We start from the raw sequence: 26,908 nt of genomic DNA, 5'->3' as shown, positions 1-26,908 counted from the left end.
TTAATTGTATTCTTGTGTGAGCTTAGTGAGCATTGGGACAGTATTCTGTAGAGCATAGAACATTACGCACAGCACAGGCCCTTTAGCCCTCAATGTTGCGTCGCCCTGTGAAACTAATCTGAAGCCCATCTAACTTATACTATTCCATTCTCGTCCGTATGCCTATCGAATGACTATTTAAATACCTGTAAAGTTGGCGAGTCTACATCAACACCAGACACTATGGGCAATTTAGCATGGCCAGTCCACCTTACCTGCACATCATTCAGTTGTGGGAGAAACTGTAGCACCTGGGGGAAACCCATGCAGACACAAAGAGAATGTGCAAACTCCAGGCAGTGTGCTCCATGCACCTAGTACTCTCTGAGTAAAGAAACTGCCTATGACATCTGTCCATTGATGTTTTGTATAGCTACGTGGTTACGGAACTCAATCCCTCTAGTAATAAAAGCTATCACACTGTATGCCTTCTTAACAGTCCTATCAACCTGGGTGGCAACTTTTGAGGGATCTATGTACATGGGCACCAAGATTTCTCTGCTCATCTACACTACCAAGTATCTTACCATTAGCCCAGTACTCTGCATTCCTGTTACTCCTTCTAAAGTGAATCACTTCACACTTTTCTGCATTAAACTCAATTTGCCACCTCTCAGCCCAGATCTGCAGCTTATCTATGTCTCTCTATAACCTGCAACATCCTTCCGCACTGTCCACAATGCCACCGACCTTGGTGTCGTCTGCAAATTTACTAACCCATCTTTCTACGCCCTCATCCAAGTCGTTTATAAAAATAACAAACAGCATTGGACCCAAAACAGATCCTTGTGGTACACCACTAGTAAGTGAACTCCAAGATGAACATTTCCCATCAACCACCACTCTGGTTTCTTTCAGCTAGCCAATTTCTGATCCAAACTGCTAAATCGTCCTCAATCCCATGCCTCCGTATTTTGTACAGTAGCCTACCATGGGGAACCTTATCAAACGCTTTACTGAAATCTGTATACACCACATCAACGGCTTTGCCCTCATCCACCTGTTTGGTCACCTTCTCAAAGAACTCGACAAGGTTTATGAGGCACAATCTACACTTCACGAAGCTGTGTTGACTTTGCCTAATCTCTATTCTCTTCAAGAGTAAATTTTATACCCAAGCCAGTTTTGAAAAGCAAATTTGAAGCTGGAATTTTAAATATATTAGTGTATAGGAGTCATTGATATTGAATCATAGAATCTCTACAGTGTGGAAGCAGGCCATTCGAATCATTGAGTCCAAATTGACCTCCCAAAGAGCATCCTGCCCAGACCCAGCCCCCTGCCTATCTCTGCAACCATGCATTCCTAATGGCTAACCAACATAGCCTGCACATCCCTAGACACGATGGGCAATTTAGCATGGCCAGTCCACCTTACCTGCACATCTTTCAATTGTAGGAGAAACTGTAGCACCCGGGGGAAACCCATGCAGACACAAAGAGAACGTGCAAACTCCACACCGATAAGTCACCCGAGGCTGGAAACAAACCCGAGTCCCTGGCAGCAGTGCTAACCACTGAGCCACCCATAAAATTATGATTTTAAGTACACCCACTGAATAGAATTACTAGAGAATGGAAACATCATCAATACAAGAATTGAATGAATTACCATAACAAGCAAACATGAAATTTGCCAGATATACACTCATACTTACTTTTGTTAAAATGGTTGGTCCTGAGTTTTGTTTTGTTTTTAATTTCAGTTGACTCATTTAGGAGGTGTGAATGCTAGTATTTACTTTTTTTAATACACTTTCATATATGAACATGTATTAGGTGAGAAAAGGTAATAAAATTAATCAATTTGTGGTCAGTCTTGTGCTCAGATGTGACATCTTTTCCTTTTATTGGTGCTGTCTGTTCCATTTCAAGCACCTGATGTCAAAAGTTAGGAGGTGATCTGATGGTGTTATTTAAAGTTATGGAAGATGTATTCCTAGAATAGAAAATGAGAACAGTGAGATGACTTGCTTTCTAATTGGGGGAGTTTGAATCCGGATATTGAAAGAGCCCGACACTGTTTGTGCTGAGGATAGACACATGCCGGAGACTGAGAATCCTGAGGCAAGTTGCTCATCTGCTGACTTCTGAAAGACGTAAGCCAGAAATGGGATGGAATACCGTCCACTTTGCTGGATGAATCCAACTCCAAAAACACTTGAAGCTAGACACCATCTAAAGGAATCCATTTGATTGGAACCCCATTCATTATTTCAGACATTGACTCTCTGTCACTGCACAATGGCAACACCATACACAAGGTGCACTGCAGTGACTCACTAGTACTCCTTCAACAATTCCTTCTCATATGGGCACGAGGGGCTGATTGACCTCCTTTTGTACTCTAACAGTTTGCAATTCAAACCTATGACTTCTAACATCTAGAAGAACAAGAATAGCAGGTGCTTGGGGCCACCACTACCTGCAAATTCCCATCCGAACCACACATCATCCTCTTGATGAATTATATTACCGTTCCTTCTCTGTCATTGGACTAAGATCCAGAAACTCCCTTCCTAACAGCACTGTAGTTAAATGTGTACCAGCTGTACTGCAGTGCTTCAAGATGGAGGTTCATTGCCAGTCTTTAATTGCCCTCAAGAATATAGCAAGAAATATCCTTGCCATTCACCCCATATCCCATGAAAGAAAATAAAATTGCGGACTAATGTTTGATTTCTTCATAATTGCCAGCTTAGTGAATGATGTTGATTGTGGGTTATTTGTCTCTTGGGTATAAGTCGTTACCTTTGTCCTGGTAAAGTTAAATTTCCCCTTCCTCCCCAAAACACAGAAGCAGCAAAAATTCACAGTCTGAAAATGCAATAATTTTTCATTCTTAGCACTTCTAATTTGTATGGCATATAATGAATAATTCCTGAGTTAAAGGATGCATTGATATTGGTTTAAAAAAAGCCAAAAGAACTGCAGATACTAGAAATCAGAAACAAAAACAGAAATTGCTGGAAATAGCAGGTCTGGCAGCATCTGTGGCCAGAAATCAAAGTTAATATTTCAGGTTCAGTTGCCCTTTTTCAGACTGATGCGAGCTGGGAAAAAGTTGCTTTTTATACAAACATAGGGTGGTGATAGAACCCAAACAGAGAGGACAGTTGGACAGACTAAGGAATGGATAACAGTCAGACTAGGAGCATGAATAGTTGCAAATGGTGACATTTAGTGGCTAACAATGGGTTGTGTGTAATAGCAGACCATGTGACAACAAGGGCTGGTTTGTGGAGGTTGGGGTAAGGACATGGGAAAAGGTGCTTCAAAGCCTAAAATTATTGAACTCGATATTGAGTAGCTGTAGAGTGCCCAGGTGGAAAATGTGCTGTTCTTCCAGCTTGCATTAAGCTTTACTGGAGCACTGCAGCAAGCCTGAGTGAGAGATTTAAACCGGGAACAGAATCATGTATTGAACTGGCCGGCATCTGGAAGCTCAGTTTCCCCAGCATACAGGAGACAATATTGAGAGTAGTAAATGCAGAAGACTAGATTGAGTGAAGTGCAGGTAAAGTGCTGTTTCACCTTGAAGGTGTGTTTGGGCTCTAGGATACTGAGAATGGAGGAAGTAAACAGGTGAGTGTTACACATTCTGTAGTTTCAGGGCACAGTGCCATGGGGCTGTGGGCATGGTTTTGGGACTGAACCAGAATGTTCTGGAGAGAATGGTCCATGCGGAAGGCTGATTTGGAGGGGAAGGGGTTATGTGTCTAGTTGTGGCATCCTGCTGCAAATAGCGGCTAATGATCTCTGGATGTGGATGATGGTAGGATGATCATTGATTTCACTTCCAATTTCCACTCTGATCTCATCTTCACCTGGTCCATCTCTGACTTCTCCCTTCCCTTTCTTGACATCTCTGTTTTCATTTCTGGGAATAGGCTGGCCACCAATATGCACTACAAACCCACTGACCCCCATTGTTACCTTGACTATACATCCTCACACCTTGCTTCCTGTAAAGACTATTCCATTCTCTCAGTTCCTCTGTCTCCATCACATATGTTCTGATGATTCCATGTTTGACAAGGGGACCTCTGAAATGTCTACCTTCTTCCTCAACCAAGGATTTCCCAGCACCATGATCAACAGGGCCCTCAGAAACTGACTCATCTCTCACTCTTCAGCCCTCATCCCATCTCTTCTCTTCCACGCTGTTATAGGGTTTCCCTTGTCCTCACTTACCATCCCACCAGCATCTACATTCATAGGATCATTAGCCACCACTACTTCTACCTCCAGCAGGATGCCAGACACACATTCTCCTCCGCTTCCTTGTCAGCTTTTTGCAAGGATTGTTACCTGGAGACCTGTGATCAGCGGTGTTCCACAGAGATCGGTGCTGGGTGCACTTTTGTTTGTCATTTAAGTAAATGATTTAGTTAGAATATACAAGGCATGGTTAGTATATTTTGGATGACATCAAAATTGTGGTGTAGTCACCAATCTTGTTATCTAAGATTACTTAGAGATCTTGATCAATTAACTCAATGGGCTGAGGAGTGGCAGGTAGAGTCATAGAGATGTACAGCATGGAAGCAGACCCTTCAGTCCACATATCCTAACCTAACCTAATCTTGTCCCATTTGCCAGCACCTAGCCCATATCCCTCTAAACCCTTCCTATTTATATACCCATCCAGATGTCTTTTAAATGCTGTAATTGTATCCACCTCCACCACTTCCGCTGGTATTACCCTCTGCGTGAAAAGGTGGTCCCTTAGGTCTCTTATATCTTCCCCCTCTCACCATAAACCTATACCCTCTAGTTCTGGGCTCCCCCAACCCAGAGAAAAGACCTTGCCTATTTATCCTATCCATGCCCCTCATGATCTTATAAACCTCTACAAGGTCGACCCTCAACCTCTGATCCTCAAGGATCAGGGTTAATTTGGATAAATGCGAGGTATTGCATTTTAGTACAACAAACTAGAGCAGGACTTATACAGTTAAATATAGGACCTTGGGTAGTATTGTAAAACAAAGAGACCTGGGGGTTCAGATATGTAAATTTGCATTGCATATAGATAGGGTGATTAAAAAGGCATTTAGCACATTTGCATTCATTGTTCAGACCTTTGAGTTTAGTAGTTGGGACATTATGTCAAGGTTGTACAAGGCTTTTCAAAGATCATAGAATCCCTACAGTGTGGAAATAGGCCATTAGGACCAGCAAGCCCGCGTCAACCCTCCGAAGAGTAACCCACCCAGACCCATTCCCCTAACCTATCACTCTACACTTACCCCTGACTAATGCACCTAACCCATCAGCTAACTTGCACAACTTTGGACTGTGGGAGGAAACCAAAAACCAAACCGAGCGAAACCCATGCAGGCACTGGGAGAATGTACAAACTCCACACAGACAGTCGCCTGAGCCTGGAATCGAACCCAGGTCCCTGGTGCTATAAGACAGTAGTGCTACTTGTTTGTGTGGTCTCTTCTGGAGTGCTATATCTCGTTATGGTTGCCCTGTTATAGGAAGGATATTATTAGGCTGGAGAAGGTTCAAAAGACATTTATCAGGATGTTGCTGAGAATGGGTGGTCTGACTTATATGGAGAGGCTGAAAAGGTTGAGTCTTTTTCATTGGAGCATAGGAAATTGAGAGATGATCTCATAGAGGTTTGTAAAAGCATGAGGTGTTTTGATAGGGTTAATGGCAGATGTCTTTTCCTAGAGTGCAGATTTCAAGATGAGAGGGCATATTTCTAAGGTGAGAGGAGAAAGATTTTAAAAAGACATATGAGACAACATTTATTACACAGAGCGGTTCATATGTGGTATGTACTTCCAGAGGAAGTGGTGGATGTAGGTACAGTTGGAAAGTTAAAAAAAAATTTAAGTTAAAACATGAATAACCAATGTTTGGAGGGATATGGGCCAAGCGCAGGCAAGTAGGATTAGTTTAATTTGGGATTATGGTTGGCATGGATTAGTTGGAACCAAGGGTCTATTTCCATGCTGTATGACTCCATGACTGTATGTTCATACCACACCTCCTACACATCAGGCTTTGTTATCGCATGGTCTGCTATTACAACCAACCCATTATTAACCACTAATAGTCCCCATTAATAGCTCTTCATTTTTTAAGGCTGACCAGTATCCATTTCTTTGTCTGTGCAATTGTTCTTTCTCTTTGGGCTGTAGCTTCTTCTATTATTTACTCCTTATGCCCTCTCCCACCCTATCTTCTGCATAAAAAAAAAATCCTAGCTGCTGTTGGTTCTGTGGAAACATGGAAAATAGGTGCAGGAGTAGACCATCCAGCTTTTTTAGCCTACACCACCATGCAATATGTTCATGACTGATCATGCAGCTTCAGTATTCCACTCCCACTTTCTTTCCATACCTCATGATCCCTTTAGCTGCAAGGGTCACGTCCAGCTCCCTCTTGAATATACCTAACAAACTGGACCCAAATGTTTGGAGGGATATGGGCCAAGTGCAGGCAAGTAGGATTAGTTTAGTTTGGGATTATGGTTGGCATGGATTAGTTGGAACCAAGGGTCTATTTCCATGCCTGGACCCAAAATGTTTTCTGTGATTTCATTCAACAGATACTGCCAGATAGACCTTTTTTGAGCAATATTTGTTTTTTGACATTTGACATTCATATCGCTGATGGCGCCGTGTTATCATCATTCTGTTTGATATAAATGAAAGAGTCCAAAGAATTATCAGTTTTTCACCACTATTTTACTATGAAATGTAGAGGTACAGACTTGTGCAATAATGTTCAGAGAAAAAATTGTTGGCCCCAGTGCCCTTTTCAACTTCCAACAGTCATCTGCAGAAATTATTTTCTGATGGTTTTCAGCCTGAATATATTTTAAAATTGTAAATATGAGACATAGGGAACCTCAGAGTCAAACTCTACCATCATGTTACACTCGTATATAGATGCAGAAGTCCTCTCTTTTAACTTTAATAATAGACTAATAATGTGGTGTTTTCAAACGCATCTTTATAATGACTAATTTGTGTTTCCCTTTTGAAGCATCTGCAGAATCTGTAGTTATTTAGATTACGCTATGTCAGGAGTGGGATCTGTCCTTCAGCAGTTTGTCAGTGGATTGAAGAGTCGGAGCGAAGAAACTCGGGCTAAAGCTGCTAAGGACTTGCAGCATTATGTCACCACTGAACTTCGTGAGGTACAGTCAAATAGTAAAACTTAAAACTAGTCAAAGGGAATTGTGAAGCTTTATTTTGTTTTATTTTAGTGCTCTAAACTGAGGAGACTCTAAATCTCCTGGTTAAATGTTTTTCTCTTCTATAAAGCACCCACGCTACCGCCTAACTGCGGTAGTGCTTCTATTTTCCCCAGCAGCCATGTTGTGTGTGTGCAGGTGTGAAACACCGTGAAAGACAACAGGTGTATAAATCTTTATTCAATTTCCACCACCAGGAAGAAAGGAGACACCCAGGTGGCCAGTGACCTGCAGGGCCCTTCTCAGAGGGCAATGCTGCATCATCAAACAGTGAAGGGGAGGGCATGGAGTAAATCAAAATAGAGTTGAAGGGGCATCACTCCTTGTGGTGCCCACCTTTCCCTGAAAATCTCGAGGGTGTTGGTGGACACTGCGTGCTCCTTCTCCAGGGACACCTGGGCTCTGAATTGCAAAGCTTTATTGGTTTGAAATATTCAAATTACTCAATTGTAATTGGTCACTGATAATGCTGATTTACTAGGCGTTAAAATTATTTAATAGAATAAGAAAATATGAGTCATGAATTCAAATCCAGTTAGTATATTCCTTTTATAGGATGCCACTTGTTTTTTCTTTGAGTTTATATCACAATGTTCTGTGACTTGAGAAGGTTTAAGTTCTTTATGTCCTGCTGTTGTTTTGTGTTGGCCAATTGATATCCAGTCTGCTTTTTGCTCCATATCTTTCTCTACCTTGTTCCATTTATGTACAAACCTGAATTAAAAATTGGGTAAAATGTAAGGTAATGCTTTCAACTTTCAGCCAAAATCGCATGCATTAGCCATTGTCCAGTGCATTTCACCACAAGATATTTAAGGATGACCTTGCTAGTTGCTGAAATAAAGGGATATTGGGATTTAACAGGTAAATGGAATTAGGTCAACTACAAAAGCATCAATATAGACAGACTGTGTCAGACAACCTGTTGTCTTGTGATTTCAGTGTATCGAACTAAGATAAATTGCAGTGCCCTTGGGTTTTTATGTTCTGTTAATCTTCTTTATTTTCTTTTCAATATAAATTACACAATTTTATTAAGAGATTTTAATATGTATCCCTCAAGGTCAACCAAGAGGAAGTCACTTCTTTCTACGATGAATTGAACCACCATATTTTTGAACTTGTTTCCAGTTCCGATGTGAATGAAAGGAAAGGAGGAATCTTGGCAATTGGTATGTGCAGCATAAGAAAAAGAGAAATAAAAGCTGGCTGTACTATAGCATGTCGTCTTGTGTTCAAAATGTATGTAAGAATATGTAATTTTTCATATTTCATCCTAACACTCAAAATCATTCTGTTTTAGAATGATTAGTGCACTTAATAGTATATCAGCTGAAAGGATGCATCAAGTTACATTCATGAGAAAGCAGCAAGATATAGTCTATTTGCTCTGCAAATCTCAAGTGGTTTATGTTCCTAAATTTTTCTTGAACATCAAGCGCAGTGTTAAATTGATTTGAGACCTTTTTATTGTGTTTATTCTGTGAGTGATGATGGATTTCTGAAAAGTACTGCATTTGTCCGAGCAGTTACTTATTGCAACTTAGGAGTCCAATCACCCCATCACGTCTATGCTGACACATGAGAGCAATCCAGTCAGCCCTGTCCTTTGCTGTAATCTTTAGCTATGCAAGTTTACTTTCCTCAATACCAATTTGATTTTGAAATAATTTCTGGGTAGGAAGCATTTAAGGATGCATGTAGCACAGGTTGAGAAGTCATACTTATTGAATGATTTAAAATTTAGTTATTTACTTTTGAATGGCTAATCACAGAACAGGTAATTCAGTAATGCATCCAAGGAGCTTCGAAAACTGCTGTGCTCTTCCAGTACCACTAATCCAGAATCTGGTTTCCAGCGTCTGCAGTCATTGTTTTTACCTAGGTAATTCAGTAAGTTTGAAACAAATTATTCTGTGTATTCTAATTAAACTAGAGTGAAATAATACATTTTCTTCTTTTTTTTTTGTTGATTCAGTAATTATACTATATTACAGACATGAGTGAAGTATAAATTTTTAAACAAATTATTGTGTTCTATGTTTGCTGCACAAATCTCTCTTTCTTGCTTATAGTTGATGTGGAAAGCTTTCTTTTATTCCCAATGCAGTGAGTCTGATTGGAGTTGAAGGAGGAAATGCCACCCGAATTACACGCTTTGCCAATTACTTGCGTAACCTGCTCCCCTCCAGTGATCCTGTTGTTATGGAAATGGCTTCAAAAGCAATGGGCCGCCTTTCCATGGCTGGTGATACCTTTACAGCTGAATATGTTGAATTTGAAGTCAAACGTGCACTTGAATGGTTAGGAGCGGATCGTAATGAGGGAAGACGACATGCTGCTGTAAGTCTTGTCTTGGAGTTGATTTTCAACACGAGTATATCAAAGAATATGTCTTATTTGTTGGAGGTCTAGAAGGGAGAATTTGTTCATTACTCACACATGAAAGCTCATTTTGCAAGTTTAGTTTATTTTAATCTCACTGATCATATTAATATGAATATCTTGCAAACTTTGAGAAGTTATCAATGCAAACTTATTATTTTAAAAACCTTCCCTTCCATGTGAGAAAGTCAATTCCCTTTAATTGGTGCATTACAAATACAGTACAGCCCCAAGTGTGGAACATTTTCTGACATGGAATTAGTAGAGATTTCAGATCTTAAAGCAAATTGAGATGCAGAAATGATAGAATACGATCTCCTGAGTGCATACAGTGCAAATACTTATATTGGTTGTTTAGTTTCAAACAGTGTATTAACTTGCCAGTTTTCATACAAATAACAAAACTTGAAACATGTTAGATGTTTAAAATTAAATAACCTAAACTTCAATCATAAAATCAGCAGATCTGATTCATTTCTCATAAAGCAACTTTTTATTGCTGTTTTTAACTGAGTTGTATGGTTTAAAACTAATTTGGGGTGGAGTGGAGCAGTTTTCTTTGGAGAAACAATCTGTTTCCAGTTAACAAAAAAGGCTACTTTTTGAGAGACCGATATTGTATAAATGCAGATATCTAAAGTAATTCACGTGCAACAAATTACAATGAATATATGACACCATTCTTGAACTTAAAACATACATTGTTTATGAAATCTTATCGTTTTTTTTTGTGTTGTTGGAAGGAACATTGGTTGGGCTAGAATGAAACTATATTTTCAGAATTGTCATTGAATCCATCAGAGTCACTAGGACGCAGATTTCAATTTAACTTCCATCCAAAGGATGGTACCTCCAATAATGTTGACCTCCATAAGGACTAACATGAACTGAACTGCATAAAACTGACAACCTTTTTTGCATGTTTTGGTCTGACGTGATGTGAACTCTTAAACTTTTCACTGTTGGATGAGGTTGTACTAACCTGATGCTCAATAACAGAGCACCACTGAGCCTTTTTCTACACTTCTTGTTTAAAGAATATTAATTTATTCTATTTAAGTGTTTTACTGTACCCCTAACTTTTCTGTCTCTTCCCCAAAAGTAGTATTTATACTGAGGTATGGTTTCATGGGTACTGACATTTGTTTGTTACCTTGCACAACGACAGTGTACAATGTTTGGGAATAGTGAATGATGATAGGTATTTGACCATTGAAGCACCGCAGTTGTATCTGTTGCTGTCATTACCTGACCACAAGAGTTGCTAGAAAGTTAGCTTCAGAAGACTTTACTCAATTCATTTGTTAGTCCTTCTGTTCTGCCCTCCCACAATGGTATTGAGGACAGTTGTGGCAATTGTATCCTCCACAACACCTGACACAGCTTGGATCAATTTCAAAAGTAGGATTTTTCTGTTTTGGTTTGGCTAGAGACTGGGTAAAATTATTAAGCTATTACCCAGAAAGTGTTTGCTATTTATCAAATATTGAAGCACTCTGAACTTCAAATGATCAAGTGGGAAAAGTTGAATTATGAGGTGTAAGTTCGTGATGGTAAAGAATATATTTTGTTAAGATTTATTTTTCCAATTTCAGAAAAAGAACATTTGCACAAGATAGAGAACAAGAAATATGTTTTTCTTGTCAATGCATGTATAATTTTGAAATACTTTGCTATATATAAAATGGGTGTCTTTAGGAACTGAGCTTCCTTATATGTACTTGGTTTCAAGAATACTACTTCTTTGTGATGTTTGAGTTGGTTTTCAAAGAGCCTTATGCTTTTCTTTTGAATGTTTGGTTTGGCATTTAATGCTATGAAAATGTTTTGTTTCAGGTTTTGGTGTTGCGGGAATTGGCTGTTAGCGCACCAACATTTTTCTTCCAACAAGTGCAGGCTTTTTTTGACAATATATTCTATGCAGTCTGGGACTCCAAGCAGGCCATAAGGGAAGGTGCTGTTGCTGCCTTGCGTGCTTGTCTAATTCTTACTACTCAGAGGGAGACCAAAGAAATGCAGAAGCCCCAGTGGTACAGGGTAAGTGATTGGATAGTTGCTATCAACACATTATTGGCAAGTCAAAATAAAAACAAATGGGAAGTTCTCTTCCAGTCTGCTTGAAATTTTCCCTTTGTGAATCAGAAGGAGACCTTTTTTGCCCATCAAGACTTTACTGGGTTTCTATCAGAATGATTAGCTAGTTCCAGTCCCTGGCCATTTCCTGGTTGCCAGATATTCAGAATGATACAAATGACTGTTTTCAAGCATGCCTTTAGGGTTCATAAAATTTTGAATTGCTGACCTTACAAACCAGGATAGCATCAGCTTTAATTAGGATTGCCAACCCTCCAGGATTAAAAATGAAAATTAATCTCCAGGACATTGTTGCATGCAATCCAAAAGGGAAGAAAATAGTTGGGACATTTAAAATTTGAATTTGATACATTGATTTTTCCCATAGTTTTCTTTTTCAGTTCACTTTACCAGATATGAAAATATTGACAATTGGGAGAACAAAGACCTGCTTGCTGATAATGAGTCTTTTTCTTTTCAAATAGTATAAGAACACAGTGTTTCATAAAAATGATGTGTTAACTGACTAATGGCTGAAGCATTGGCAAGTCATGTGATTAAACATACAGAATAGACTTAATTGTATTTGGCTACTCACCTTTAACAATTAATTGTGTACTGCATTAGCTTGGCTTTGTTGTGCTGCTGAGGTTGCCAAAATTGACTTCTGTGTTTCTGGGTTAGGTTAATGATACTAAAATGTTGCCTCTTTTTTTAAAAAGTCTCTTACATCCATGTAAAATCCTTTAGAAAGCTAGAAGAATTAGAACTAGAAAACCTCTTCCTGCAAAATTGCAGAGTTACATCCAGTGTACACAATGCATCCCTTGCACTCTAGGGTGAAGGGTCAGCACATTGGTAACTACACTTTTAGTAATAGTTAACTATTAAGTTTGTTCAAACCCAATGGAAAATAGCTTTAGTCGTTTAATTGACCATAAACTGCAAATTCCTTTCTTCACTTTTCTGTCCAGATAGCTCACTTTATAAAATTTAGAGGCTATTGATTCAAAATAATTTTTGATGTTTTATGTCTAGCAAACCTTTGAAGAGGCTGAGAAGGGTTTTGATGAAACTTTAGCTAAAGAGAAAGGCATGAATCGTGACGATCGTATACATGGTGCTTTGCTTATTTTAAATGAACTGATCCGAATAAGCAGCATGGAGGGAGAGGTAGGTTCGGGATAAATTTTGTACCAGTTACTGAGAATACCTCTATTACATGTCTCTGAAGTACTATTGAAATGCCAGTTAGGTGGAAATGCTGGAATTTTACTACAAGAGACTATTTCTGAAATTTATGAAGTAGTTTTGTGAGGAGTGCCTTGTGTGAGCGATAAACAGGATTTCTTCACACCAAGTTGTACCACTGCTAGCTGTGATTCCAATGCAGTGTATGTTTGTGGTTGCATGCTTTCTGGAAACTTCCCTTAATTATTTTGGCAAAAATTAGCAATCTGTAGGTCTTGTTCTTTGAATGTTACATGGATAGGATTTAAACTTATGTGATTAGTTCAGCATTGACTGAACACTTCGAATGGTAATGGTAACAAGCTAATGGTAATTGTCAAACAGTACCTAATCATGACAGTTGCTGTTCTACTTTATAGATTCAATAGATTACTTTTCATTGTAAAATATTTTAAATATGATGGTTTATAGATTCAAATAGTTACTGAATAACTATTTGGTTTGTTCATTTTAATATCTTTGGTCTCGAAGAACATACATTTTTAAGCTTTTTATCCCCTCCCCGACCCCACCCCTGACGCCATGAAAGCATTTACATTGATCTTGATCTGCCCTTCTTGAGTTTTTAATTATGGCAATGGGTATTGTAGTATCCCACAGTTGAAAGATGCAAGTTAATTGGATGTGTAAATTGGATTCACTGCTGCATTTGTTTCTAGTGTTTGGAAAACCAGGCCGTGAAAGGGTGTTCAAGTTGCTCGCTCCACCACCTAAATATTTCTTTCACCTGTCCTGCCCACAGATTTGCTGATTGGTTTTGTTTTATCAAGTATTAATTAATCTCTTTCTATATTTAAATATATTTCACAAGCAATGTAGGCAAGGACTGAAAAGGTTTCTTTAAAACTCGAGTGAAGCTGGAATTTAGAATGTCATCTTAAAAGTTCATATTGATATAAATCTTGCCTGTTGTGTGGCTTTTTGGTATAAGAGTTTGAGTCAAATTTCATCATTGTGTGTATAGCCTTTTGAATACAGTTTTAACTTTCTTTTATTTTTAATGAAGCGCTTGCGTGAGGAGATGGAGGACATTACCCAACAGCAGTTAGTACATGATAAGTACTGCAAGGAGTTGATGGGATTTGGGGCTAAACCCCGTCACATTACATCCTTCACAAGTTTCCAGTCTGCACAGCCCCAACAATCAAATGCACTATTCGGACTTCTTGGATACAATACACCACAGGGCATTACGGTATTTGGAACAACACCTGCTCCATCTAAGCCAACTTTGGTGGAAAGCAGGTACTGCCGTGAACACATGGAAGTACGGTTTGAACAGGTAGCAATATTTTGCTTAATACTAGCTTTTTATTATACCTTCCTGACTATATATGTTTCACATATACAATTTTAATCAACTGTATGTGGAACACACTGATTGTTTACATGGGCTTTTAGCACTGGCAACACTGTGTAACTGGCTTTGTGTTTTTCTGCAATATAGCATTAGGCTGCCAGTACTTTCTTGACAGCATTTTTTTTTTGTTTTTTATGCTCAATGTGCTTGGTTGAAGACATGGAACCTTCACTGTAGTTTAGCTAGTGAAAGTCTTAGTAGAATCACACAGCTCAGAAGGAGATCACTTGGCACTTCATGCCAATGCTGTCTCTTTGGATAGTAATCTTAATCAATTTTACTCAATTTTAACCCCATATCCTATAAACTTTCCTTCAGATATATTTGAGGTTAATGGTCTGTTCCTATTCTGAATAGTTTATTTATTTGACATTTTTTATCAAAAAAATATTGTTCGAACTTTCCAGCTGCGTTCACCATCTTTTTCAGGCAGTGAATTCCGGGTAAGTACACTTTTTCTCTGAATTCTCTGTCAATTGCATCAATTTACTTTATAAGATTTGTTTTTAAAATCCAGAAACTAAATGTTTTTGTTTTCAATTTAAATGTAAGTTATAAATTTGTGAACTGTGGGAAGCTATATGCAAAGAAAGAAAGACAGGATCTGGCAGACTTAGGTAACAGACTTGAGAAGTAGATAATGCAACTCCACCTTTTATTATACCATATGGTGTCAACTTTTGCAATGGCATTCAAAACACATTGAAAAGCAAGGCCAACCTTACAGTCACAAGTGAAACAAAGATACTCACCACTGATCATGAAAAATGCTATACTAACAGATAGAACATCACAGAGCAGTACAGGCTCTTTGACCCTCGATGTTGCACTAACCTGTGGAACGAATCTGAAGCCCATCTAACCACCACTATTCCATTCTCATCCATATACCTATACAATGACCATTTAATTGCTTTTAAAGTTGGCGAGTCTACTACTGTTGCAGATGGTGCCCCTACTACTCTGAGTAAAGAAATTACCTCTGACATCTGTCCTATATCTGTTACTCAATTTAATGCAATGTCCCCTCGTGCTAGCCATCACCATCCGAGGAGTTAGGCTCTCACTGTCCAACCAATCTAACCCTCTGATTCTCTTATGTCTCAATTAAGTCACCTCTCAACCTTCTTCTCTCTAACGAAAACAGCCTCAAGTCCCTCGGCCTTTTCTTGTAAGACCTTGCTCCATACCAGGCTACATCCTAGTAAATCTCCTCTGAACCCTTTCCAAAGCTTCCACATACTTCCTATAATGTGGTGACCAGAACTGTACGTAATACTCCAAATGTGACCGCATCAGAGTTTTGTACAGCTGCAGCATAACCTCATGGTTCCGAAACTCAAACACTCTACCAATAAAAGCTAACACACCATGAGCCTTCTTAACAACCCTATCAACCTGGGTGGCACCTTTCAAGGGTCAGTGTACCTGGACACTGAGATCTCTCTGCTCATCTATGCTACCAAGAATCTTGCGATTAGTTCAGTACTCTGCATTCCTGTTACCCCTTCCAAAGTTAATCACCCAATTCTGCAGCTTATCTATGTATCTCTGTAATCTGCGGCATCCTTCGTCACGACCTACAACTCTACCGATCTTAGCATCGTCCGGAAATTTACTAACCCATTCTTCTATGCCCTCATCCAGGTCATTTATGAAAATGATAAACAACAATGGACCCAAAACAGATCCTTGTGGTACCCCACTGTTAACTGAACTCCAAGATGAATATTTCCCATCAACTACCACCCTCTGTCTTCGTTCAGCTAGCCAGTTTCTGATCCAAACAGCTAAATCACCCTCAATCCCATGCCTCCGTATTTTGTACAAGAGCTTACCATAGGGAACCTTATCAAATGCCTTACTGAAATCCATATACACCTCTTCAAATGCTTTATCCTCATCCACCTGTTTGGTCACCTTCTCAAAGAACTCAATAAGGTTTGTGAGGCAAGACCTACCCTTCACAAAACCGTGTTGACTATCCCTAATCGACTAATTCCTTTCTAGATGATTATAAATCCTATCTCTTATAAAACTTTCCAACACTTTAACCACAACTGAAATAAGGCTCACAGGTCTATAATTTCCATGGTTATCTCTACTCCATTTCTTCAACAAAGAAACAACATTCGCTATCCTGCAGTCTTCTGGCATTATTTCTGTAGACAATGACAACATAAAGATCAAAGCCAAAGGCTCGGCAATCTCCTCCCTGGCTTCTCAGAGAATGCTAGGTTAGAGTGATCTATTTGACGAACATTCTAACTCTCTGGATGTTCATTTGTTAGTAGCATCTTTTAGTAGGGATTTTCAATGTTGAGTTCCAATTATGTCATTGCACTATCCTAGCATCCAATTCTCACAGCCAGCTAATCAGTAAATAAAGAACACTAACACTGTAAGCCACTGCTTAAAGGTTTTATGGAAAGTCAAATAAAAATTGGAATCTTATGATTGTTAGAAGCTGAAATATCATAAAATGAAAATTAAAAGCATTTTAAAAATATAGTAATTTAATCATAATATTTCTTATTCAGGATCAGAATGGTTATTTGGTTCTGGTTATTACTCTGAACATGTTTAAAAATGCACTTGTACCTCACTGAACGTGGCTTTTTTTTTAGTAGAGTTTCTAGCAATGATCGAATGAAAAGGCAGTGGTATTGCTAGATGAGTTGGTAGTCTTCATGGGCTGTACTATGGCTCCCCTCCCAAATCCAGCAATAATAATCAACAATAGCTAGGGATATTTCTTTTCATTTATAATAATTGTAGTCAAATTTAGAGGTGTTGTGATGGCAAACCCTGAAAAATTGCCATTAAAAGAACCCTGAAAATTCAGGCTATCGTCATGGTGGTGTAGAAAAGATGACTGGCTGAACTATAATATAGTATAATGATAATCATTGGCTGAAAATAATTTTACTTGGTTGGAGGATGGGGGCATTGCTAGTGGTCCAATTCACCCTTTCAAGAAAATTTTACAAAATTGTGAAAATTCTGAAGTGTGCTTGAGGTCGATCACTAAAGTCTGATATGTTTAACACCACAGATTTGTATGTTCGGTGTGTGTTCCAGGGCATTTTGATACTTTTGCAAACTGCTTTATGCAGACAGAAGGTCCAAAATATTTAGGCTTACTAATTTCCAGTGACAGTTTACAGTTATTTTGGCTTTCCATTTTTCCTGGAAAAGCAAATGCTTTTTAACATTATAAAGGTACATTTTTATAGAGGTACCCATTTGTAATTATTATATTACGCTCTTTCTTATTACATGAGATTCCAGGGAATTTTGATCTTGTTTGGCAATCAAGGTTTTTATTATGGATTGTATTTCAAATTCTGCATTTTTTGACATTTAAAGAATTTTTTATATTATAATTTTTCAATAATTATCATTCAACCCTGTGATTTGCTTTCACCTGGCCCTAAGCCTGAGCTAAGACGGATTTGAAAATTAGACCTTGTGAATGTTATTTGAATGTTCTTTAATCTTTGCATAGGTGACTCGTTGGGTTTTGAAGTATCGTAGTAGTAAGAATCCACTGATTCAAATGGCTATTTTAAACCTGATTCCTCGACTTGCTGCTTTCCAGCCCCATTTATTCACAGGTGAGGCAATAAAAGGTACAATATTTATAGCTGCATTTATGTGCAGTATTTTAGATATGACTCGACAAAGGTAATAGTGTGAAATAAAAGGTGCTTCAGAGCGACACATTAAAGCATTTGAATAAGAAAGATAGCTTTTTTGGTTAAATAAAACATCGTGTGTGCCAGAAATATATAATAGCCTATGTTCGATACACGACTAATTATTTTTAATTTTTGGGGAAGGCTGTTATTTTGATATCATTCAATTCTTGGCTTTTCACTGTCTAACTGAGCAAATCTTTTAAGTTTGATGATAATTTTGTCAGAAATCATAACGTCAATCTCAAATTGCATTTTTTTGTCACTACTAAGATCTTAGGTTTGTTGTCATATTCATCTGATAAATTAAATATGATTACTGAGAGACAAAATGAATTATTAAATTAAGTGAACAAAAGTTTTGTAAGTAATAGGTCTTATAAAGAATAAGAGTGAGATACTGAAGCCGAATGAGCTTAGTTCCTTTACAGCTAAAGGCAGGGCCTCCATCTATCATAAGAGTATAAATAATAGGAACAGGATTAGGCTGCACTATTCCTTGAGCCTACTATAGCACTTAGAAAGATGATGGCCAAGCTGTGTGGGTGTGCGACTATGCAACAATTTAGAATATTGCATGGACAGGCCACATGCAAGTTATTGTCTCTTTTAAGATGTGTGCATGCTTAGTTATGAATCATCTTAGTGGGACAGGAGATGAGCAAAGCATGTAAAGCAATGAGGCCCTAGAGGGAACATGGCTGAGCCTTGACCTGAATTTTTTTCTTTTATCTGTCCAATTCCCATGTCGGTTGTTTCTACAGAGACCAAAAATCTTCTGCTCTCTGTCTTGCATGCACTAACGAGCATCTATAGTCCGAGAGGGAAGGGAATTTCAAAGATTCATCATCCTATGAATGAAGCAATTTCTCCTCATCCCGGTCTGAAATTGCTGTGCCCCTTATCAGAGATATGGCCCCCAGAACTAAACTCTTCACCTCTGCAATGCAACCTTTCAGAATCATGTAGGTTTAAATAGCACAACTTCTGGCTCTTATTAATGCCAGAGAGAATAGACTGATTCTATTTAATGTTTCCTCATAGGATGACCCTCTCTTTGCAATCTAATGAATATGTATTGCATCTTCTTTAGGCATGTATTTCCTTCTTTTGGAGCAAAGATCAAAACTGTATACAGTACTCAAGTTGTCCTAAGAAAGTCCTACAAACCTGCATCAAGTCTCCATTAATTTTCTGCTCCAAACCTCTTGGAATTAAGGTCTTTTCAAGTTATCTGCTGCATTTGCATATAACTTTGAGTTTCAGTTACAAAGATTCCCAAATATCTCAAACTACCAACATTTGTCAATCTTTCAACATTTAAAAAAAAACTTGGTTTTTCTACTATTCTATCAAAATGAATAATCTCACATTTACATGTATACTGTAGCAACTGCCATCTTGCCCTCTTCTTAACCAGTTATTTCTCTTTATTAGGACCTTGAAGCTTATTTTCTCACTAGATTTACACCCTTGGTTAACTTTGGTCTCTTTGTCTGAATTAGTAATATAAATTCTAAAAAAAAAATGAGGCCACTGCATCAAATCTTCCAGCTCGTGACTCACTATCCTGATGATGGTCCATTCATTCTTGCTCTGTTTTCACTAGTCAGTAAGTTACATCCAAACTCATGAGTTCTTTTTCTGAGCAACATTTCGTGTGACACCATCTTGAATGCCTTTTGAAAATCCAACTATTACACAAATGGGTTGTCCTTTGTCTATTCTGCTAGATAACTTCAAAAAATTTCTAATGGATTTCTAAATCACTATTTCCCTTTCACAAAATTATGGTGTCTCTACCTAATCATATCATCATTTTCTGAGTGCCTTGCTACCGCTTCTGAATAATGATGACTTATTTTTTAACTGGTTGTAGCTCTGTTTTCTCACTCCCTCCCTTCTTGCTACTCTTTCTCCTAACATCAGTATAATGTGCTGAATTTTAGATTTGTGATATTCGTATGGCTCTTATGATTTTATAGTTACATTTTTATAGTCACTGTCATTGACAAGCTTGGATTAAGAGTGTAATGTTTATCTGTCTGATATTATGTATGTTTGTTATAATATTGTATTTGTCTCCAGTATACACACAAGGTCATAAAGCAATGCTAAATACTTTATTTGATCTTAGGAATTTAAGTAAATCCTTGAGTCCTCTTCTAAAGTATTAAAATTCTCTGTTGGAAGTATTCCAAAATTATGAGGGAATTTGATAGAGTAGATAAAGAAAAGTTATTTTCACTGACTGTAGGGTAAGTAACCAGAGGGTTCAGCTGTAAACTAATTGGTCGGTGGGAGAGAAGTGATGGCGATCTGTGGGGGTGGAGTGAATGCTGGTGGCATTAGTAGGTGTTTTGTAAGTGGCTGAGTGACAAACGAAGAGGCTTGAATGACTGGGTGTAGTGACTGGAGAGGCAGGGGGGTGGTCTTGGTGACGAAGTGGATTTGGGATTGATGGATGAGCTGATGGGTGGATGGTGAGTGAAATTGAAAGTTTCTGTGTGCCTGCTCAAGAGGAAAGTTCATCTTTCTTGAGCCAAGAAGTATGATTGAGTTTGATTATCACAGAATGTGGGAGCGCCATCCCTATGCTACCTCAGACAGTGTACAAAGTGGAATGCCAGACACCATATTCTAACACCATCTCAGATTTTGAATTTAAACACACTGGATTGGAGTGGCCAGTCAGAGTTGTTGATTGTTTAAAAATCAGAAAGTGATCGAGAAACTCAAGGTCTGGCAGCATCTGTCAAGAGAAAAATAGCATTAACATTTTGATTCCAGTGACCTTCCATCAGAACTGAAAATAGCTGGAAAAACATGGTATTTGTGCAAAAGAGTGAAAAGGTGCATAAAATGGGGTGGAGAAAGAGAAAAAAGAGAGTAGGCAAATAAGATTGCTAGTGATGGGTTTAGAGAGAGATAATTGCTTGGTCGAGTGGTAATGAGAAGTGTAAATGGTTTAAATTAGGTTAGCTGTGATGGGAGCAACCCATACAAGACAGGAACTAGCATTTACCTGTGCACTCTACAATCTAGTCTGTTGTGTGCACTGCTCACAATATGGTCTCTTTTACATTGGAGAGATGAAATGCAAATTGGGTGACTGCTTTGCCAAACACCTATGCTTTGTCTGCAAAAGTGACCCTGAGCTTCTAGTTGGCTGCACTTCAACACACATTCATGCTCCCATGCCAACTTTTCTGTCTTAGGCTGCTCAACACAAGCTGGAGGAATGCACTTAACCTTCCTCCAAGGTACCTTCACAGTCTTCAGGACAGAACATAAGTTTAACAGTTTTAGAATGTGAATAGTCTCTGTGTTTCTTAAGCTTTCTCCACACCCCTGGGTCCTGCTTGGAATGTGTTGCCCTTAGCACAGTCTACCCATTTTCAACTTTTCGTGTTTTCGTTAGCACCCTACCTAACATTTATCATGCTTTCTCAGCTTATCATCACCAATCTCTTTGTTTGCTTATTCCTTTTTCTTCCTGTCTGGTGAAAGTGGAGGGGGAAGGATGGGATGAGATGGAAAGAGAAGATTCACACAAATCATGATGTAACTGATCACATGATTCCTATCAATGAGGGATGACATGTCTAGAATGCGCACGTGATATGAGAGGTCTTTAACACCACACTGGAGAGCTATATTTAATGCTATGTACAGATGTAAATAAAGGTGTATTACGTTACATAAAATGGTGAAGAGCCTAACTTAGAGATAAAGGGAAAGCAGCCTCAATGTTTGTGCAGACACTTAATCTGAGATACTCAAGATGAACATCTCAAAGTACAGGCGGCAGTATTGGCTTAAAGCACCACATAAAACAGTAGGGTACAGTGGTTTTATTGTGAGATGGCCTGTTTTCCTCCTGGTATATTGAATTGTTGCCATTTTTACATTTCTCACTTAACATAGAACAACACCTGTTTGACTCCGTGAATCATCTACTTGGCTGTCTGAAAAAAGAAAAGGAACGTGCTGCTGCATTCCAGGCACTCGGTCTACTGGTGGTTGCTGTAAGAGTGGAAATTAATCCATATCTGCAGAGGATCCTAGAAATTTTAAAAGGCGCTCTCCCACCGAAGGACTTTGCACACAAGTATGATTGGACAAAATAGTTGGTCTCGACTTGTGTTAAACAAGTTATTAGCTATATAACACAACTGCAAAGTTTGTCATCTCTCTGGATTAAAATTACAGATCTTTAACCAAGAAATGAATAGCATCTATGAAAAATCTAAAGCCCACATATGGTTTTACTTCTACTATTGTATAACCATCTGTGAATAAGTTCCTTTGATAAATTCCAACTGACCTTTAATACCTTTGTTATGTAAAGGAAACTGGTTGTAAATGGAAATAGGAAACTGAAAATGAGTTTTTCAAGGACATGAATGTATAAACCTATTGGAAACTTCAGACTTGGACTTTGATTCATGATTGGCCATTTCTAGCAATTATACAAAGATTTAATTGTTTCCATCTAATTTGGTTTAAATGGCTATGGTTATAAAATAATTTATAAATAAAGCACATTAATTTTGTGTTTCCTAGGAGGCAAAAGGCTGTTCAAGTGGATGCAACAGTATTTACTTGTATCTGTATGATCGCTAGAGCCATAGGACCAGCTATCCAGCAAGACCTTAAAGAACTACTGGAGCAAATGCTTGCTGTTGGACTCAGGTAATAAATATTTCATTAATGTTGCCATTGTTAATGTTTTTAATGTGAATTGATTAGAGTTTATGATTACCAAATTTTTTTAATGCTGAGTTGAGTTTATGAAAATGCCATTAGACTTTACCAGTTGAAGGCATGACATAGGAGCAGAAGTAGGCATTCAGACTATCACATCCATTCTGCTATTTCATGAGATTCCATCTGATCTGATAATCCTCAAATCCATTTTCTTGCCTTATCCCAATAATTGCTGATTCTTTTAATGATTAGAAATCTGTCTATTTAAACTTTGAATATGTTCAATGACCCAACATCAACAGTCCTCCAAATGAAAGAATTCTACAGATTGATCATCCTCCGAGTAGAAATTCCTCAACTTTGTTGTAGCTAAAGCAACTCCATATTCTGAGATTATGTGCTCTTGTCCTAGACTGTCCCACAGGGGAAACAACCTTTCCACGTCTACAATATCAAATCCCCTAAGAATCCTGTGTGCTTCAAAAAGATCATCTCTTCTAAATTCCATTAAGCTTTTCCTCCTTAGAAACGTGGAATTAACATTGGCTCAGATTTTTGATCAGGGTTAGAACTCCTTGGTCTGAACCTTGCCAGAAATTGGGTAACTCCTTAAAAAAAAAAATTCATAAACCCTAAAAAAAATTCTCTCACTGTCTTTGAAATCTCACTTCATTACTTATGCTCCATGTCTCTATAGTGCTCCACCCATTGTATTCTGTCATTTGCCAGATGTACTGGTCACGACTGGGCCTTCCCGCAATTCTTGGCATCATCTTTAAAGCTCAGCCTTGCACCCAGTCAAGAATTAGCTACAATTCCTGTCAATTGCCCCAGACATATTTGACAGAAAGATTGGCTCATGGAGCCCTTAGTTGCCAAGGGATGTGTGTGGCTGCTGCACATTGAGTATGCTCTGAGATATATCCAAGGTGACAAGTTTACTAACATGAATTATTTCAGGATGTAACAAGCAGGATAGATATAGGGGAAGCAGTGTATATAATTTTTTAAAAAAATTAATTCATGGGATATGGATGTTGCTGACTGGCCAGCGTTTATTGCATGTTCCTCATTTCCTTGCGAAGGTGGTAGTGAGCTGCCTTCTTAAACACTGCAGTCCACCCACTGTAGGATAACTTACAATGGCATCAGGAAAGGAATTCCAGGATTTTGACCCAGCGACAATGAAGAAGCAGTGATATATTTTCTTGCCAGGATGACTTGCAGGTAGTGGTGTTCCCATGTATCTGCTGCCCTTGTCCTTGTGGATACAAGGTGCTGTCTAAGGATCTTGGGTGAGTTTCCATAGTACATCTTGTACATAGCACACGTTGCTGCTCCTGAGCGTCACTGGTGGAGGGAGTGAATGTTTGTGTGGCTATTTTGTCCTGGGTGGTATCAAGCTTCTTGAGTGTTGTTGGAGATACACCCATCTAGGCTGGTGGGGTGTATCCAATCATAGTCCTACCTTGTGCCCTGTAGATGTTTGACAGGCTTTGAAGAATCAGGAGGTGAGTTATTCTGATCTGTTCTTGTCACTACCATGTTCACATGGTGTGTTCAGTTGAGATTCTGGTCAACCGTAATCTCAAAGATGTTGGTAGTGGGGGATTTCGTGACGATAACACTATTGAAGGTCAAGCGGCAGTGGTTAGAAAGTTTCCAGTTGGTTATGATAATAGCCTGTGTGGCACTTGTCAGCTTATGCCTGGATATTGTGCAGATGTTGTTCCATTTGGTTATAATTGATTCGGTATCCGAGAAGTCACGAATGTTGCTGAAGATTGTGCAGTCATTTGCAAACATCCCCAATTCTGACCTTGTGATGAAACAGCTGAAGATCTTAGAGTCTAAGACATTACCCGAAGGTGTGCTGCAACTGAAATGACTGATTTCCAACAACCATGACAATTTTCCAATGTGCCAGGTATGACTCCAACCAGCGGAGAGTTTGCACCTGGGGCCCATTGATTCCAATTTTGCGCAGGCACATTTCGTTAAATACAGCCTTAATGTCAAGGGTTGTCGGTCTTGCCTCACCTATGGAATCAGCTCGTGGGAGTTAAAAGAGAGTTTAAGGGTTATAGTGGATTATACCTGCCATAAATGATGTTGGATGTGAATCGTATCAGATCGAATGGATTGATTGGAGATACAGTTAGAAGCAATGAGGAATTTGTAATAGCAACAGTATGTGATGAATGGCAGTTACAGGAAGGGGGTAAAGTCTCAGATATAGTCACATAGATGGGTTAACTCCAGGAAAGGTAAGAGAGGTAGGTATCTAGGGCAGGAGTCTTTTGTGGATATACCCATTTCAAACCGGTATGCTGTTTTGGAAAATGTAGGGGGTGATGGATTCTCAGGGGAACGTAGCACAACAGCCAAGTTTCTGGTATTGAGACTGGCTCTTATGCAACGAGGGGTACGTCGGCTTCCAAGAGAACAATTGTGTTAGGGGACTCTCTAGTCCGAGGTACAGACAGCTGTTTCTCTGGCCAGCAGCGAAGAAGCAGAATGGTGTGTTGCTTCCCTGGTGCCAGGATCAAGGATGTCTCAGAGAGAGTGCAGAATGTTCTCACGGAGGAGAGGGGCCAGCAAGAGGTCATTGTCCACATTGGAATCAACGATATAGGAAGGGAAAAGATTGAGATTCTGAAGAGAGATTACAGAGACTTAGGCAGAAATTTAAAAAGGAGGTCCTCAAGAGTAGTAATATCTGGATTACTCCCAGTGCTACGAGCTACTGAGGGCAGGAATAGGAGGATAGAGCAGATGAATGCATGGCTGAGGAGCTGGTGTACGGGAGAAGGATTCACATTTTTGGATGATTGGAATCTCTTTTGGGGTAGAAGTGACCTGTACAAGAAGGACGGATTGCACCTAAATTGGAAGGGGACTAATATACTGGCAGGGAAATTTGCTCGAGCTGCTTGGGAGGATTTAAACTCGTAAGGTGGGGGGTGTGGGACCCAGGGAGATAGTGAGGAAATAGATCAATCTGAGACTGGTACAGTTGAGGACAGACGCGAGTCAGTCAGGGCAGGCAGGGACAAGGTAGGACTAATAAATTAAACTGCATTTATTTCAATGCAAGGGGCCTAACAGGGAAGGCAGATGAACTCCGGGCATGGTTAGCAACATGGGACTGGGATATCATAGCAATTATGGAAACATGGCTCAGGGATGGCAGGACTGCCAGCTGAATGTTCCAGGATACAAATGCTACAGGAAGGATAGAAAGGGAGGCAAGAGAGGCGGGGGAGTGGCATTTTTGATAAGGGATAGCATTACAGCTGTGCTAAAGGAGGATATTCCCAGAAATACATCCAGGGAAGTTACTTGGTGGAACTGAGAAATAAGAAAGGGATGATAACCTTATTGGGATTATATTATAGATGCCCTAATAGTCAGAGAGAAATTGAGAAACAAACTTGTAAGGAGATCTCAGCTATCTGTAAGAATAATAGGATAGTTATGGTAGGGGATTTTAACTTGCTAAACATCGACTGGGACTGCCATAGTGTTAAAGGTTTAGATGGAGAGGAATTTGTTAAGTTCGTACAAGACAATTTTCTGATTCAGTATGTGGATGTACCTACTAGAAAAGGTGCAAAACGTGACCTACTCTTGGGAAATAAGGCAGGGCAGATGACTGAGGTGTCAGTGGGGGAGCACTTTGGGGCCAGCAACCATAATTCTATTAGATTTGAAATAGTGATGGAAAAGGATAGACCAGATCTAAAAGTTGAAGTTCTAAATTGGAGGAAGGTAAATTTTGATGGTATTAGGCAAGAACTTTCGAAAGCTGATTGGGGGCAGATGTTTGCAGGTAAAGGGACGGCTGAAAATGGGAAGCCTTGAGAAATGAGATAACGAGAATCCAGAGAAAGTATATTCCAGTCAGGGTGAAAGGAAAGTCTGGTAGGTATAGGGAATGCTGGATGACTAAAGAAATTAAGGGTTTGGTTAAGAAAAAGAAGGAAGCATATGTCAGATACAGACAGGATAGATCGACTGAATCCTTAGAAGAGTATAAAGGAAGTAGGAGTATACTTAATTGAGAAATCAGGAGGGCAAAATGGGGACATGAGAAAGCTTTAGCAAATAGAATTAAGGAGAATCCAAAGGGTTTTTACATTAAGGGCAAAAGGGTAACTCGGGAGAGAAT

General features: G+C 39.0%; 1 protein-coding gene across 2 annotated transcripts in view; it reads left to right on the top strand.

Moving 5' to 3' along the window:
- The window catches only part of mtor (mechanistic target of rapamycin kinase), a 367,086-nt gene that overhangs the window by 26,107 nt on the left and 314,071 nt on the right, over positions 1 to 26,908 (top strand). For both annotated transcript variants that reach the window (XM_043675589.1, XM_043675588.1), the window contains exons 2-10: positions 7,050 to 7,203; positions 8,324 to 8,432; positions 9,371 to 9,603; positions 11,482 to 11,682; positions 12,757 to 12,891; positions 13,976 to 14,251; positions 17,838 to 17,946; positions 21,955 to 22,138; positions 22,594 to 22,722. In XM_043675589.1, coding sequence (XP_043531524.1) covers positions 7,084 to 7,203; positions 8,324 to 8,432; positions 9,371 to 9,603; positions 11,482 to 11,682; positions 12,757 to 12,891; positions 13,976 to 14,251; positions 17,838 to 17,946; positions 21,955 to 22,138; positions 22,594 to 22,722 — 1,496 coding nt within the window. In that variant the 5' untranslated portion in view covers positions 7,050 to 7,083. The remainder of the gene's footprint in view (positions 1 to 7,049; positions 7,204 to 8,323; positions 8,433 to 9,370; positions 9,604 to 11,481; positions 11,683 to 12,756; positions 12,892 to 13,975; positions 14,252 to 17,837; positions 17,947 to 21,954; positions 22,139 to 22,593; positions 22,723 to 26,908) is intronic.

Source organism: Chiloscyllium plagiosum, chromosome 34, assembly GCF_004010195.1.
Source record: "Chiloscyllium plagiosum isolate BGI_BamShark_2017 chromosome 34, ASM401019v2, whole genome shotgun sequence".
NCBI classification, from domain to species: Eukaryota; Metazoa; Chordata; class Chondrichthyes; order Orectolobiformes; family Hemiscylliidae; genus Chiloscyllium; species Chiloscyllium plagiosum.
Note: the sequence above shows the minus strand (reverse complement) of the source record. Positions and strands in the feature narration are given on the sequence as shown.